The following is a 16,564-nucleotide window of genomic DNA, read 5'->3' on the forward strand; positions in this document are numbered from 1 at the left end:
AAAGGTCTTCCAACCACTGGTTTGCTCCCCAAAAGGCCACAAAGGCCAGGGCTGAGCCAGGCCAACCAAAGCCAGGAGCCCAGAGCTCCATCCAGGTCTCCCATGTGGGTGGCAGGGGTCCAAGTTTGGGCCGTCCTCCCTGCCTTCCCAGATGGCTAGCAGGGAGCTGGAGCAGATGGGGAGCAGCCGCCAGGACTTGGGATGTGGGACAGGGCAGCTTAGCTCGCTGCTGCACCACAGCGGGCCCGGGCCCTGAGTCCGGGAGGGAAAACAAGGCCCTGGGGAATGGGGATGAAGTCCTGAGCTGGTGTCACGGCCACACCTGGGAGGCGCCTTCCTTGAGGATAGTGTGGCGTGGTCCGTGGCTGGGTCCGCCTGCAGATCTGTCTCTTGGTGACACAGGCCGCTGAGGAGCGGGGCCCAGGCCTGAGCCAGCAGCACCTGCAGCTGGGAGAGCCGCCCCCGGTTCATCCCCCCAAAGGCAGCAGTGAAGTCCGGCGGTCCAGTCCTGGCGTTTGCAGTGAAACGCATGACTGTTAGGAAAACAACAGTGACTCCGGAGGGAGGAGGTCTCCGACACCTGCGGCAGGGGCCCTGTTCCAGGCATCCTGAGCGTGGCAGGAAGGGGAGAGCACACGGGACAAGAAGGCATGGGATGGACCACGCCCGCCCGCCACACCTGCCTCCCTCACGCCTATAAAAGTAGCTTAAAAGACTCAGGGGCAGGCGGGGCGCAGCGGTTAAGTCACCGTTGGGGATGGCCGCTTCCTGTCCAGCTTCCCGCTAAGGCTCCTGGGTCCCTGCCACCCACAGGGGAGACCCGGATGGAGCTCCTGGCTCCTGGCTTCAGCCTGGCCTAGCCCTGGCTGTTGTAGATGTTTGGGAAATGAACAGCAAATTCTCTCTCTCCTTTCATGAAGACATAAATAAATAAAAGTGTAAGTGGTTCATGTGAAACTGAACGCGGGCAGCAGAGAAGGAAGACGCCTGTGCCCCTGCGTGCCCACCCTGTCACAGCCCCGCTTCCTGCCCCAGGGCATCTGAGGCATGTCCCTGAGTGAGTGACCGTGTGCTTTTATAAACAGGAGAGAGCCGCGCTGTGCTACGCCGTGTCCATAGGGCAGTGACTCACAACGAGACTGATTCACAGTCGCTCCCCTGCGCGGTTTCTGTGGTCAGGAGTCCAGGAGTGGGCGGCTGCCTGGCCCTGGGGTTGGCTCTCCCGGGGGGCAGCCAGGAGGTCGGCTGCAGCTGCTGAGGCCCTGGGCTTGGCTGGGTGCGTGACCGGCTGCAGGTGCCCGGCCACAGGGTGACCAGGTGCTGGTGGTGTGGGCGCGACGCCAGGGCTGCTCCAGTGACCTCAGAACACGAAGCTTTGGCTTCCCCCAAACCAGCGACCCAGGAGAACTCGGGTCACCCCCTCCAACGCTAAAGATCACACGGACAGCTTCGTTTCCATGTGGGGGAGCCCCAGGGGACCATACTGGAGACTGCGCCTGCTCTGCACAGGCGGTGGGTCCCTGACTTAACCACGGCTCGGCTCGGCTGACGGGTTCTCAGCTTCCCTGTGGCGAGGTTGTCGTACGCGTCCTGTGTACACTGCAGCTTGATTGGGAGTTGCAGTCTCCTCCCAGCTAGCAGCGTGTGAGACAAGATTCTCAGGCGTGGGCCTCGGTGGCCGCGGCCCCAGCCAGCTGTAGGATCCCGCCCCGTAGCCCTGCTGCACAGGGCGCTGAGTCGGCAGTCTTGGGTGCTCTGTTGTGGGTTTGCACCCAGCATGCTCCCAAGCGCTCCTCTGTGTGGCTGTGCTTGACGTGTTCCGCACTTTGTTATCGGGGTGATTCCTGATGGAGGACTCTTCCCAGCCCTACGTGTAAGGTGGGTGGGTGAGGCTTCCCGTGGGTTTGCTTTCTGAAGACAGGACACACCCAGCAGCGGGGAGAGCTGGGAGTGTTGCGTGCTGGGGGGTGGCGTGGCTCTGAGAAGGGGGGAGTTCGGTCCTGGTGTTAAGGACAGGAGAGCTGTTCAGAGGTGGGCCCCAGGTGGGGGCTTTGTGGGGAGGAGTCGGGCAGGTGGGTCGGTGGGGGGTGGAGGAGCTGGACTAGGTGAGACGCCTCAGGGCTGGCTGGCTGGTCCCTGAGAAGGCCACTGGCTCTTGTGCACGGCGCGGATTCCAGAGGCGCAGGAGAGAGCACTGAGGACAGTGTGCAGTGGCTCGGTGGGAGCAGGTGCACGGAGGAATGCCGGCGGACGGGAGGGGCCGGTGAGGACTTCCGCCTGGCGGGTGATAGTGGAGTGGTCAGGGGTGAGCAAGGGGCAGGCTGAAGATCAAGATCTGTGTCGAGGATGGCGTCTGGAGCGTGTGCTGCCAGTTGGCCACCCAGACGGGACTGCTGGATGGGCACTTGCCTGGCTGCGTGTGGGCGTCTTAAGTGGCAGTTAGCGATAGATTTGCCGCATCGCTTGCGCCTAAAGCCAAGAACTCGGTGATGTCACGGAGAGGATACAGAGGAGGGGCTGGCACAGAGGCCCGGGGATCTGCGACCTCTTGAGCAGACGAGGGGCCAGGAAAGGAGACAGAGCAGGAGGACGGCCGCTGGGGCACGGCGGCTCCGGGAGCAGCTGTGGGGAGCCGAGTGCGTCGAGGGAAAGTGGAGGTCCAGCCGGGTAGCCCAGGAGGCCGCGAACACAGAAGTGCCCGTTGGCTCTTACAGCACGGCGGGTGGTGGTGTGGTGGCACAGGCAGCCCGGCCGGGCTGGGTTTTGGTGCAGCAGTTCTGTCACCGCCTGGGGCACCTCTGTCGCTAGTTGGAGTGCCTGGTTCACGTCTCAGCACGACTCTGCTTCCCTGGGCGGGAGGCAGAGGGGACGGCTCAGCTCGCTAGGTGCCTGCCGCCCACACGGAGATGGAGTTCCTGGCTCCTGGCTTCAGTCTGCAGCTGTAGTGGGTTGATATCTTTTAATGACCTCATTCATCTCCCTGCGGCCTTACAGCTTATTTGATGGAGAACCCGAGTTTGTAGATGTGCCCCGTGGTCTGCAAGTCGCTGATTGCATCTAGAGCTAGAAATGGAAGATAACTTTGATCTGAAAGGCAGGGAGAGACAGAGCTGTGGCTCTGCACCTGCTGCCGCATCCGCTGCGCCTGTGCCTCCCGTCTGTGGCCGTCCTGACTTCCTGGGTGGCCTGCAGCTGCCTTGAGAAACCGGGGCGCCCGTGTGCCGCGTGCACATGGGTGGTGGTGCTCAAGTGTGCAGGGGGCGAGTGTGGTGCCCGTGTGCACTACGTGGGCGTGTGACATGGGACTGTGCAGCGTGTGCGGGCCTGCCCGTGTGGCACGGTGGGCCCAGGGGTCGGGGTCGGGGTCGGTCTCAGGAGCGTCGGAAAGGAGGAGCAGCCGGGACTCGAACTCACGCTCCCCGTGGGCACCGCCACCTCCGGCAGAGACGTCCCCGGCCGCGCCAAGCGCCCGCCCCGGAAGTTCTTCCAGAAGCCCGCGCTTGCCGCAGGACAGCACTTCCGGGTCGGGCAGGATTTGTCGCCATTGGCACGTCCGCCGCCTCTCTGTGGGCGGGGCGTCCCAGGAGCGCGGGAAATCCAGAGACGCAGAGGGCAGAGGTCAGGGGGCGGAGCCGGGCTGAGAGGAGCCGCGTGGGAACAGCGGCGCGTGGCCGTGGGAGTGGGTGGCCCAGGTGGCAGAGGGTGGGCTGGGGGCGCGGGGCAGAGGCAGCACTGAGGGTCCCACGTGATTGACGGGGCCCTGCCGCACGTGACCCAGTATGCGGCCGCGGCAGGGTCTCCCGCGATGGGCACCCTCGCGCCGCCGCGAGTGGGGACCCTTCCTGTCCTCCCGGCTTCATGTGCTTTTCCGGGGGCTGAGACGAGCTACTGCGGCGTGGCTGGCGCGGCCCCCGGGTCTGGACAGCTCGGAGGCCTTGCTGCAGGGTGGGGGAGTTGCTGTGGACCCGAGGCGCGCCGCTGGCCTGGGCGCGCAGCCAGCAGCCAGGCTCGGACCCCAGACCCGCGGGGCGAGGAGCGGCTGCGAGCCCGGGTGGGCCTTCCGCCATCCCTCGCTGCTGGCCGGCCTGCTGCCCCCGCAGTGGCCGAGGTGGGTGCCCGCCTGTCTGGTCTGGAGGAGCCCCGGGTGTTGCTTTCTCAAAGTTCCAGGAAGCCGCAGCCTCACGCAGGTGTTAGCCACGGGTGGCGTCGGGAGCTGGCCTCAGCGCCCTCGCAGGACCGCGGGGCCGCAGGCTGAGGCCACCCAGGCCGACTGCACGGACACCGGGCGGCGCTCCCTGACCGAGGCCAGCGCCGGGAGCCCGGGGACGGCTGTGCCGCTGCCTTGCTGCGGGCGGGATCCTGGGCCCTTAAATCTGCGCCGAAGGCTGCTGGGGTGGGCCGGTTCAAACCTCCATTCCCTGGTCAGGAGGAGGAGGATGGGAGAGGGGTGAGGGTGGAGGAGGGGCAGCAGACGCTCCCGGCTCCTGGCCTCGGATCGGCGCAGCTCCGGCCGGCCGCTGCAGCCAATTGGGGAGTGAAGCAGCGAATGGAAGACCCCCCCCACCCCGTCTCTGCCTTTCTCTGTAACTCTGTCTTTCAGATAAATAGATCTCTAAAGAGAGAGAGAGAGGTCTTCCATCTGTTGGTTCACTCCACAGATTGGCTGCAACAGCTGGAGCTGGGCCAGTCCGAAGCCAGGAGCTTCCCCAGGTCTCCCACGCAGGTGCAGGGGCCCAAGGATTGGGCCATCTTCCACTGCTTTCCCAGGCCACAGCAGAGAGCAGGATGGGAAGTGGAGCAGCTGGGACTCGAGCCAGCGCCCGCATGGTCGCCAGTGCTGCAGGTGGCGGCTTCACTGGCCACGCCACAGCGCCGGCCACGCCGATGGGATTCTCTCTTGTGACTGTAGTTACAGTCATAGCGATGGCGTGAAGAAGCAGCCCTTAGGGTGACAGGGACTTCAGGATTCAGCGTTGACTTAGGTGTGAATTTTGAGCCACTTTGGCCACCACGAATCTTCATACACCTCTCAAAAAGGAGGCGTTAGCAGGAGGAAACAGTGTCCGTGCTGGGGTCCGGCATTGGAGACACCCTGTCCTGCAGCCCACAGGCAAACACGGGGTGCAGAATCCTGCGGCCAGCAGTGTCTGCCTCGGCCCACGTGAGGGGCCCCGGCCCCCGGGACCCGCGTGTCTGGGAGGAGCAGCATCACCGTGGCTGGGTAAGGCGGCTGGCGTCTGACCCGGAGCCAGCAAATCCAGCCCCGGGGTGAAGGCCTTGCGCAGGGCAGGGCAGGGCGCCGCCGCCAACCCTGGGTGCTTGTCACTGCGGGCCTGCGCTGACCGCCGCCAGCCCCAGGGCGCCGCAGTGCCCGCGGGTGACACAGCGGCCCGGGCTCCCATCAGACCAGAGACCGCGCCCCCTGGCCAGGTGTGATCTGTCGCAGGCCCAGGTCTGTTCCTTGAAGGTCAGTGGGAGCTGCTGCGGCCTCCAAGTCCCGCCTCCTGCCTTCCCTCCACGGGTGCTGAGGCCGTGGGAGACAGCGCCCTCTTCTGCCAGCGCTGCGCATGCGCGTCCTCTCTGAGCGTGCCCTGGTTCCAGTGCATTTGTTAAGGATTTTTTTCCTTTATTTGACAGGCAAAGCGACAAAGAAATAGAGGAGAGAGCGAGAGCGAGAGAGAGAGAGAGAGAGGTGCATCTCCCCTCTGCTGCTGGCTCGCTCCCCAAATCCCTGCCGCAGCCTGCTCTGAGCCGGGAACTCCTGGGCGCTCCGGTGGGCGGCAGGCCCCCCCCGCCCCCCCGTGGCCTGAGCCGTCCAGCAGGAAGCCGGGCCAGACGGAACCGGCTCTCTGGTGCGGAATGTGGGTGTCTCGGGCGGAGGCCGCGCCCGCCGCGCCACGTCGCCGGCCCCTCGGCTGCTGCGGCCCAGCGATGCCCTTCTCTGCAGCTGAAGGACAGCTCTGGTGCGCGGTGCCCTTGGCCGCCACGCGTGTCCGCCTGTGCCGCCGGCGCAGTCTGGTGAGCCGGCACGTCCTGGTGCCGTCGCTTCCTTTCTCCTGCCCTGGGGAGGATCCGCTGGTGACCGCTGAGCTTGGCGAGCTGGTGCTCACGGCGTGCGGTAGACTTGGCTGGGCCGGGCTGAGTCTCACCTGCCCAGCCCTGATGGGTCTATCTTTCTGTAGCTTTGGGACGTTTTCGGGTCTCTCTTGGAGGTGCTGCGTGCTCAGTCTCGGCAGCCCCTGTTGGGGGAGGCGTGGTTGGTGTAACAGCTGTGACACCCACATTCCGCATCCCAGTGGCTGTGTTCGCCTCCCAGCCCCGCGCCCTGTTCCAGCTCCTGCCGAGGCGAGAGCCAGGGAGTCAGCATGACGGCTGCGGTAGTGGGGCCCCTTCCACCCACATGGGAGAGCCAGACTGGATCCCTGGCGTCCGCTGGGCCCTCCCAGTCATCGCAGGTGTTTGGGGAGTGAGCCAGCAGGTGGCAGATCGCGCTCTCCCTCTGCCTCTCAAATGATAGCAACTTATTATTATTTATTTGAGAGGTAGAGTTACAGACAGTGAGAGGGAGAGACAGAGAGAGAGGTCTTCTGTCTGCTGGTTCACTCCCCAAATGGCCACAACGGCCGGAGCTGCGCTGATCTGAAGCCAGGAGCCAGGAGCCTCCACCGGGTCTCCCATGCGGGTGCAGGAGCCCAAGCACTTGGGCCATCCTCCACTGCTTTCCCAGGCCACAGCAGAGAGCTGGATCCGAAGAGGAGCAGCTGGGACCAGAACTGGCACCCACATGGGATGCAGACGCTGCAGCGGAGGATTAACCTACTGTGCCACAGCACCGGCCCCTCAACTAATAATAATTTAAAAACACCCTCCTGAATCTCAGTAACTTAGATACCTGCCCCCTTTTTTTTAAAGGAAAGGGTTTATTGGTGGGGAACCCGACAGACCGGAGGGAAGGGGTGGAGAAGGAGAAAGACGGAGGAGAGCGTGAGAGAGATCCAGGGAGAGGGGAGCGCTCCTTTACTGTCGTCCTGCAGTTCCCGTAGGCTCGCTCCTTCCTCCTCATTATCTTTATTCTCTGCCTGTTTGAGCTCACTGGTTCTTTATTCTGCTTGATCTTCTGTACTTTTTTTTTAAAAAAAGATTTATTTTTATTTATTTGAAAGATTACAGAGTTCACTCCCCAAATGGCTGCAACGGCCAGAGCTGCGCAGATGCAAAGCCAGGAGCCAGGAGCTTCTTCCGAGTCTCTGACGCGGGTGCAGGGGCCCAAGGACTCGGGCCATCCTACACTGCCCTCCCAGGCCGTAGCAGAGAGCTGGATCAGAAGAGGAGCAGCCGGGACTAGAACCAGCACCCACATGGGACGCCGGCGCTCAGGCCAGGGCATTAACCCGCTGCGCCACAGCGCCAACTCCTCTCCTGTACTTTTGATGCCTTTTATCACATTTTTAATTTCATTCAATGTGTTTTATACTCAAAACCTTCTACTTGATATTTTTTAAAAAGCTTTTTTTTTTTTTTTAGTTTTTTGAAAGTGTGTCACACAGACACACACACGCGCACACACACACAGATCTTCCATCCTCTGGTTCACTCCCCAAATGCCTACAGCAGCTGGACCTGGGCCGGGCTGAAGTCAGGAGCCAGGAACTCCATCCGGGTCTCCTACGTGGGTGTCAGGAACCCAGGCACCTGGGCCATCACCTGCTGCCTCCCAGGCGCGTTAGCAGGAGGCTGGATCAGAAGAGCGGAGAAGCCGGGACTTGAACCAGGCGCTCCGGTGTGGGCTGCAGCTGCCCCCAGGAGCAGGCTAGCCTGCCGCACCAGAGCATTCCATGTTGACGTCTGAAAAGTGCTTCTGCCGCCCTGTTAAGTGTCTCTGTTAGAGGAGTGCATCATTTCTCTGCAGTTTTCTGAATCTCATAGTTTCCTTACAACCGCAGTTTGAAATTCCGTTCCGAGCGTTCGTGTCCGTCAGTTACGTCCTGGTCTGATTCTGCCGCCTCACTTTGTTCACCAGTGAGCTCGTGGTTCTCTGCCGCATGACACTGTCCACCCCTGGAGGGACTAGGACATTTTCCCAGTCTTCCAGATCTGGACTGGTGCCGGCCCTTCGCTTGTTTTCTCTGGGCCGTGACACTTCCATCATTCTAGCACTAGATGGCGCCCCAAGTCACGGTCTGCTCTTGGTGTATTGTCTCGGTGTCAGCACCAGAGGGCGCCCCATCCCACATCCACGGTGGGTTGTTGAGAAGGTGCTGGCCTCAACCAGAGGCTTTGGGCTCTGTCGGGTGCTGGTCTCTCCAGGCAAGCCAGGCACTTAGCTCCACTGCAGAGCTGTACTGACTCCCACCCTGTCCCCAGAGGCTGGGGTGAGGGGTCCAGTGCCAGCCTGCTCGGGGTTTCAAGCCTGAAGTCTGGACTTGGTTCCTTCTCCCTCCCCACGGCGGGAGGCATGGAGCTCGGGTTGGAGCTGGAGCAGCGGTGACGCCGAGTCTCTGTGCTGCCTTCTCCAGTGCCTGCTTTCCCGAAACTACGGTACAGCCAGGCCCTGTGAGCTCCTGCCGGGGCCCCAGCTCTGTGGCACCAGCTCTGAGTGCTGTCCTCTCCGGTCAACTTCGCCTCGGCCTCTCTGCCTGTCCCACCCTCGTAGATCTCTCCCTCCTTGGTTTAACCTTTCCGGAGCTGGGTCTGCCGCTCCCCTCCTTCTCTGTGCCCCGTCCTGGCCGGGCAGGCCGCCCCTGCCAACAACAGGAACATGCGGCGGGGCAGCGGCTGGAGCGAGGTGAGGAGCTCGGACTGGGGCGCGCCCGCTGCGCCCTCCGTTCGCCTGTCTGCAGCCTGGCCGGTGCTGCTGAGCCGTGCTCCTGGGGGCCAGGCGGGGCCCAGCTGGCTTCTGGACAAGACAGGGCGGATGCTGTGGCGCAGTGGTTAAGCCACTGACTGCGATCCGGCAACCCAGATGATCACTGGTTCGAGCCCCGGCTGCTCCACTTTGGATCCAGCTCCTGTCCTGCACCTGGGAAAGCAGCAGAGGATGGCTGAGTGCCTGGGCCCCTGCCCCCACGTGGGAGACCTGGATGGCTTTGGCCTGGCCCAGCTCTGGGTATTGCGGCCATCTGGGGAGTGAACTAGCAGATGGAAGATCTCTCTGTCTCCCCCTCTGTCACTCGGCCTTTCAAATAAGTAAATGGGCCAGCGCTGCGGCTCACTAGGCTAATCCTCCGCCTGCGGCGCCAGCACCCTGGGTTGGGGTGCCGGATTCTGTCCCGGTTGCCCCTCTTCCAGTCCAGCTCTCTGCTGTGGCCTAGGAGGGCAGTGGAAGATGGCCCAAGTGCTTGGGCCCTGCACCCCATGGGAGAGCAGGAAGAAGCACCTGGCTCCTGGCTTTGGGTCGGCACAGCGTGCTGGCCGTGGCAGCCATTTGGGGGGTGAACCAACGGAAGGAAGACCTTTCTCTCTGTCTCTCTCAGTCTAACTCTGCCTGTTAAAAAAAATAAGTAAATGAATGTCTTTTTTTCCCCCAAAAATATAGATAAGAGCTTGAAGAGGGGCCAGGTAGGTGCCTTATTTAACATGATTTCAAGTGTGTTCTGGAACTTGGGCTCCCAGGTGCAGTGCTGGGGCCTGGCACTAGGTGGCAGCAGGGACCAGAGGACCCAGACCTTGCTCCTCCGCCCGAGGCCTGGGATGGAGAAGCGAGACTGATTTCCTGAGGCAGTCCCGTGTGGGCGTCTGCAGTGTGCTCTCTGTTAAGTCTCCCCTGTCGGCGTGGCTGAGTGATTCCATTTGTGGCTGAACACTGCTGAGGCCCACACGCTTTGGGTGATGCCCCGTGTTTATGTGCCCGGAGCGTCAGCCTGGAGGCCATATCACACTGGCTGTGCTGTCGGCCCCTGAGTGTGCGCTGACGCGGCTCCCGCCTGACTGCGCGCGTTCCTGCACAGCCTGTGCGTGAGACGCTGGCGGTCGGGTAATCAGTAGGACAGCGAAGTGCCAAGGTGTTGGGAGCCCATCCCGTGTTCCCCAGCAAGAAGGCATGCGTGCCTGGGCCTGTGCCCAGCGCTGTGGGGGCCGAGCTGGCCCAGACACCAGCCCTGACATCTGGAGCTCGGGCAGGTGCGCGGAGTGGGGAGCGCCGGGCCAACCCCAGCAGGGATGTGTGACAAGTGCACTGGTGAGGGGATGGGGCCCAGGTAGTCACCGTCACACGTGTAGGAGAGGCCGGGAGCCTCCGGGAGGAGCTGGTGTGGAGCTTAGTCAGGGAGAAGGCGGAATCAGCACCCCAGGCCACAGCCCTGAGTGCACGCGGCCAGGGAAGAGCGAGAGAGCCCAGCTTTCTCCTGGGCAGCCCTGGGAGTGCCCGGGAGCGAGGTGCTGCTGTGGTCCAGAGTGAGGGCAGAGCGGGCCCAGACAGCAGGGACAGTGAGGAGCTGGGAGAGAGGCCGTGCCATGCAGAGGTGGTGCCTGTGTGGTCAGCGCGGGAGAAGGCAGGCTCAGGACGGGCGAGTGCAGCCTTGGTCCCGCTGAGTGTGGAAAGCTATGGCACTGGGTGAGGGTTCTGGAGCGGAGCTGCGACGGGGCTTACGGAGATGGCCAGAGGGCTGGGAGCCCTGGGGAGCAGCGCCTGAGCTGGACAGTGAACGTGCACCTGGAACCAGGGGGCGAGAGGGCCGCGGAGGCACAGAGGAGAGCTTGGGGGGAGCCCCGTGCCAGAGAGACGTCTGCGCTCCTGCTTCCGGCCCACTTGACACGACCCCAAGAAAAACAGGAGTGGGATTGGCCGCAAGGGCTGATTGTCGTGTCGGGGTCCCACAGGGGCCGGCAGAGCATGCAAGCCTGGGCAGTGTTCCTTGGCCAGTGTGGGGGCCGTCTCCAGGGGCATGATGGGCAGGTGTGTCTGGGTGGGCGGATGCAGGAAGCCCGCAGAGACACAGGATGTGGAGAGAGGGTGGTGCACACGTAAGGGTGTGTGTGCTTGTGTGTGCCCGCAGGCGCCTGTGTGGTTTGTGCGTGACTGTGAGTGATGCAGACGTGCGTATGTGAGTTCTTGCTGTAAGGACAGTCACATCTTACCCTCTGGCCCCTCCTTCTGGGGAGTTCCCCCCACTGACCCTGCCTGGGAAACTGAGGCTGGAGTGGTGGGAGACCGGTGAGGGGTGAGGGCCGTGCAGGCACCTTTAACCTGCCCGGCTCCGTGTCTCACACTGGAAGACGCCAAGTGTGGGCTCTGGACTGGGGGTTGGCAGAGGGGAGTCTGTTTGTATGCCATGCTCTCCGGCATCCAGAACATTCTCCCTGCCCTCTACACATCCCTGACGTGGCAGCACAGCACCGCCGTGAGCCCGGGCCTGGGCGTGGGGGTGCCCGGGCCGGCTGAGAGGATGGAGAGGACGCTGGCCGACTCCGGCCTTGGTTGTCCAGAGGGGAGCACTTTCTCTACGAAGTCTTCTTCCCCGAGGCGCCCAGCTGTGAGCTCCTGCACACACAGCTGCTCTGTGCTTGTTCTCTTTCAGTTTGCAGAAGTCACTGACCTGTCTGACAGGTAGAGTGACAGAGTGAGGAAGAAATCCCCCACCCGCTGGTTGACTCTCCCAGTGCCCACAACAGCCAGGGCTGGGCCAGGCCAAAGAGGAGCCAGGAACCCCATCCAGGTCCCCATGTGGGTGCAGGGACCCACGGCCTTGAGCCGTCTTCCGCTGCTTTCCCAGGCGCAGTCGCGGGAGCGGAGCAGCCACCGGACTGGCACCTGGTCAGGGCACTGGCCTTGGAAGCAGCAGCCTCGCTCGCCGCGCCACAGCGCCGCCCCATTTCAAGTCTGTGACTGGGTAGCATGTTCCTATCACTGAAAAGTTAGAAAATCAGTTTAAAAAGTGTAACTTCAGAAGTTGCACTCCCAACCACCTGTTAATGCCCCCGCTCCTTATTTTACCAATTTATTACTTTAAAAAATTTACCTGTTTGAGAGAGAGAGAGAGAGAGAGAGAGAGAGCGAGCGAGCGCACGGCCATCCACTGGTCACTGCCCCAGAGGCTGGGGCCAGGGCCTGGAACCCGACCTCAGTACAGGGCTCCCGCCTGGGAGGCCGGAGCCGGGTCGTCAGCTGCCTCCCCCCAGGTTGGCGTCTGCAGGAGGCTGGAGCTGGGAACCCACCCCAGGCACTGATGTGGGACGCGGGCCTCCACCCCCGGGCCACACGCCCCTCCTGTTCCGTGAGTACCTCCTCTCTGTAATTCCTTAGGCAGCTGCACGTTTGTTATTTCTCGGTGGCCCTTGCGCGTCCTCTCTCCGCGGTTCCCGGTGGCACAGCTGTCTAGTCCGCGGCCCTGCTGAGTGTCTCCCTCCTGGCCCCTCTGTTTTTAGAGTTCTTCCAGCCATCAGCTCCCTAGCAACCAGTCGGGCCCCAGTGGGAGCCCCCATCCGGGGATGGCCGAGCCCCCCTCCCCTGACATGTCCACGCCCGGGCAGCCCCGCTTGGCAGCCCTGGGGGCAGCAGCTCACACCTGTGCCTTCTGGTGATTAAAAACAGACCGAGGCACCGCCCTCGGAGTCTCTGGTCTCTGGTAATTTCCCCTTGTTGGGAACAGGTGTGCCGGGTGGGACCTGGGTATAAACGCTCCAGCCGAGCTGTAAACAGCGCGACAGAGCGGGCGCTGGCTGAGCAGGTACAGTCGGTCTTTTCCTCCTGTCCTGAGCTCCCTTGCTTCCCCGCTCCCAGGACCCAGTGCCTGCCTGTCCGCTGGCCTGGGAATGAGCTGCCTGCAGCATCCTGGGGCAGCCAGGACTGGGGAGGAGGGGCCCACCATGAAGGGGGCCTGTGAGCACCTGAGCAGTGTGCCCTGGGAGGGGGCAGTGGGGGGGGACCTTGCGGGTTCCCAAGGCTGCCAGGGGCTCCTGTCTGCTTCCTTCAAGCCAGTGTCTTCGCCTTGGTTGGGCTCCTGCCCCTGGAGAGGTCGGTGCTGCAGCCGAGATGCCCACCCAGCTGGAGATGGCCATGGACACCATGATCAGGATCTTCCACCGGTACTCGTGCAAGGAAGGAGACAGATTCAAGCTGAGCAAGCGGGAGCTGAAGCTGCTGCTGCAGCGAGAGCTCACGGAGTTCCTGTCGGTGAGTGCGCGCCGCCTGCCCCTGCGCTCACGGAGTTCCCATCAGTGAGTGCGTGCGTGCCGCCTGCCCCTGTTCCGTCCAGGGTGCTGGAGGTGCAGCTCTGCTCGGGAACGTGGTGCGTTGTGTGAGATGCACTGCACCGGGGAGGCCAACACAGAGCTGCACACAGGCGGGCGCCCTGTGTGCGCCGGGGGAGGCGGCGGTGTCACCTGCCGTGGACACCGAGGCACAGCTAAGACTCAGCTCAGATTAGGGGTCACCATGAGGTGCGCGCACGCCGCCTGCAACTGCATAGCATTGTCTGTGCAAACCGGGAGAGTGCAGTGACTCTGGGGCATCTGCAGGCGCCCTGCCCCGGTGCTCAGCAGCCGGTGGGGGTTTGGGGGGTGTAGGTGGCGGTGGTTTAGGAATTTCTAAAGGTTTGGTTGGGCTGCCTTGTGGTGTGATGCTTATAACAGAAAGTTCAGGGTAATACTTGCATCTGTTCGAGTACTTGGTAATCGTTGGTAATCGTTGGCCCACAGTGATTTGAGTCAAAGTTTCCATGCAGGACGTGACTGGCAGCAGCCAGTGACAGGGCCCTGGAGAATGCCCTGCAAACTCTGGGCAGCCTCTGACCCCAGAGGCCGGGGTGCCTGGGCCCCCAACCCCCCAGGTCTGTGCTGCGTCGGCCGCCTCTTGTGCGCATCCAGTCGTGGGCTGAGGAAGCCGCCGGATACAGCGATCGTTGCCCTGTTCTGTGCCCTGTGTAGTCCCAGGTGCACACGTACGCCCGGACTGCACTGTGGCCCCGGAAGTCGAGTTCCCTGGGGCCCTGATTCCTCCTGGATCAGTCTAGCAACCTGGCGCTGGGCATCTGGAAAGTGTGTTGTGGGGTCCTCAGAATGTGTGGTGGACACAACGCTCCTCATTTTTAATATGAAACCTCAAATGGTGAGAGATTTGCTCAGTTCTGTTGTAGAGGGTGGAGCTTCCCAGTGTCCCGGCCCCACCCTCAGTGCAATTCTAGCTCCCACACTCACTTGGCTGAGTGGCCGCTTGGCTTGGCCTGCTCCTCGGGGTGAGTCAGCATCAGGTGGACGCTGGCCAGGGTGGTGGGCTCCTTCAAGCTTTGTACCTGGGCCAGACCTACCCGCACACGGGCTCTTGGAAATGAGCGGCTGCAGTGGGCGTGGCTGGCAGTCACGGGGAGGGGCACCTGCAGTTGTCGGGCCGGCAGTCAGACGCTCTCTCTCTGCTTCTAGTGCCAGAAGGACCCCCAGTTGGTTGACAAGATCATGCACGACCTGGATGCCAACAAGGACAACGAAGTGGACTTCAACGAATTCGTGGTCATGGTGGCAGCCCTGACTGTGGCTTGTAACGATTACTTTGTAGAGCAGCTGAAGAAGAAAGGCAAGTGAAGACAGGTGGCCGCTCCCGCACGGGCACACGCCTGGCCCAAGGCCTCGGCTGGCCACTCAGGTCTGTAGACCAGCGACATCACCTGTAGATACGCTAGACAGGCCGCTGCTTGCTAGTGCTGTTACGTTATGTGTGCCTTCATGGACTGACTTCACAGAACGACTCCAAGTCCCCTGTGCCCCACCTAGAATTTGCCCGTATTATCACAGATGTTTCTTACATGTTCTTTTTGTTTGTCAGAAAGTTAGCTACTTGGAAACGAGGCCAGCACCAGGCAAATGTCTGAGACAGATGCTGTCATCCGTAAGTTATATTCTACGTCCGCCCTGTTGCCGAGTGCCCTGGCGCTCTGTGGTCCTCCTTCCCGCGGGGCAGCGGGTGCGGCTGAGCGCAGGACGGCAGAGCAGTCACGGAGTGGGCCAGGCTGGGGAGGGGCAGGCTCATGGCCAGGAGCTGATGCCGCAAACACAGGGCCCTGGGTCTGAGCGGCCTCCCTTCTGCAAAGGAGAATTCCCAACAAGCCGTCCTGCCGTCACCTGGAGCTTCCCTCTGCGGAAGGCTCAGCAGCCCCAGGGCCCCCTTCGCCGCCTTGTCTCCCCATACAGCACAGCCCCGCTTCCTGCCCCTCGCAAATAAATGGCTGCTTGTGAATCTTTGTCTCACGGTCTGCTTCTGGGGAACCAGCTAGGGTAGATCGTCCGGAGAACTTCATGGAAGGGCATGGCATGAGTCACTCACGCTGTCTTGTGACCACTCTTACTGCCGAGGACAGAGGCCGCTTAGGGGGCTGCGGCGACGGTCCAGGGGTGCCAGACCAGGGTCTCAGCGATGGGGACGAGAAGCAGCTGAGGTGGAGGGAGGGACTTGGAGGCAGTGGGCGCTGCCGGGGCTGGCACGGAAGTGTGTGCCTGTCCCGTGTCTACTCTGCGCTTCTCAGAGCCCTGATTGTGCAGGGTAGCAGCGTGCCCAGCTGAGAAGCTACGTTTCCCAGCTCTGCGGGGGGGGGGGGGGGGGGAGGGCTTTTACCACAGTTCTGAACTGTGAGGGAGACACAAAATCTACTAGGAATTTCTGGAATGTTTTGCTCTTTCCACATAGACTCTGTGCCTTATACCTTGTAAATGCCTTTTCCATCCTTTGGATGTGGATATGAGGCGGGAGGTGGGACAGCCGTGTTGCAGCCGTGAGGATGGTGGAGAAAAAGAGATACAGGAAGTCTGGACCAGTTATTCACCAGCCCTGGCCGCTGGCCTCTGACCTTGTTACGTGAAAAAGATGACAGCTGAGCCGAGTTCTGTTACACGCAGCCACACGGTCTCTGGCGTGTAGATCTTCGGTCAAGCTGATGAAGCCATTTGCCAGGTGGTGTGACTGGAGAAGGCCCTGCGGAGAGCTCACTGGCTGTGCTGTCGGACACGCACGTGGAGGAGGTGGGCGTGCACTGTGCTCTGGCCTGCAGGTGAAGAGCTGCTGGCTCCCGCGTGCCGGTCAGCCGTGGTGTTTAGGGTGATCGTGGGGCCCGGGCAGGACAGAGGGCCTGCAGCTGGTGCTCGGGGACAGGAGGAGCTGGCCAGGGACACAGTAGGGGCCAGGCAGACTGAGGACAGGCAGGGCGCACGGACTGCAGAGGCCAAGACAGAATGAATGAGAAAGGTGGAGGTGGGGACAGGAAGGGCGAACTCCCCCCGAGTCGGGCAGGTGATCATCTGTGACTGGCCAATAGTAGGTGCTCAATAGGTGTCTCCCTGTGTGGCAAACAGTAAGTGCTCAATAGATGCCTGTTGCATGAACAAGGGGAGTGCCTGCCAACTTTGGACTTGCTGGTGCTGAGTCTGGTCATTTTTTCGGTAACTGGAAAGCCAGTCTTTGTGTTCCTCAGACAGTTGGGAGCAGCGAGTTCAGGGAGCGCCTGCAGGCTCCTCCCATGGGCAAGGTGGGTCAGTTGGACAGCAGTTGGCCGTCCGAGCAGGTGTGAGGGGCCTTCCTCACCTGCCCGGATGCTCCCGACTCCCATGAGTCAGCGTCGCACACGTTTCAGTGGCCTTAAAC

At 62.2% G+C, this 16,564-nt stretch overlaps 1 protein-coding gene across 4 annotated transcripts; it reads left to right on the forward strand.

Annotated features, from left to right (window-relative positions):
• Nucleotides 1-318: 318 nt before the first annotated feature.
• Nucleotides 319-15,164, forward strand: S100Z (S100 calcium binding protein Z). 4 transcript variants are annotated; one of them, XR_016220315.1, is made up of 4 exons: nucleotides 319-12,212; nucleotides 12,917-13,111; nucleotides 14,356-14,575; nucleotides 14,756-15,154. XR_016220315.1 is itself a non-coding variant. In XM_051838708.3 (3 exons), exons 1-3 carry the CDS (start codon nucleotides 12,165-12,167, stop codon nucleotides 14,512-14,514), a joined length of 402 nt encoding a protein of 133 aa, XP_051694668.3. In that variant the 5' UTR covers nucleotides 935-12,164; the 3' UTR covers nucleotides 14,515-15,164. The 4 variants fall into 4 exon arrangements, 3 of the variants coding, with proteins under 3 accessions (XP_051694668.3, XP_089169006.1, XP_069912971.1); XM_051838708.3 differs by having other exon boundaries at nucleotides 935-12,212; nucleotides 14,356-15,164; XM_089312880.1 differs by having other exon boundaries at nucleotides 938-12,665; nucleotides 12,913-13,111; nucleotides 14,356-15,164.
• The last annotated feature ends 1,400 nt before the right edge of the window (nucleotides 15,165-16,564 follow it).

The sequence above is a fragment of the Oryctolagus cuniculus genome, chromosome 14 (assembly GCF_051225735.1).
Source record: "Oryctolagus cuniculus isolate XC-2025 breed Fujian yellow rabbit chromosome 14, ASM5122573v1, whole genome shotgun sequence".
Taxonomy (NCBI): domain Eukaryota; kingdom Metazoa; phylum Chordata; class Mammalia; order Lagomorpha; family Leporidae; genus Oryctolagus; species Oryctolagus cuniculus.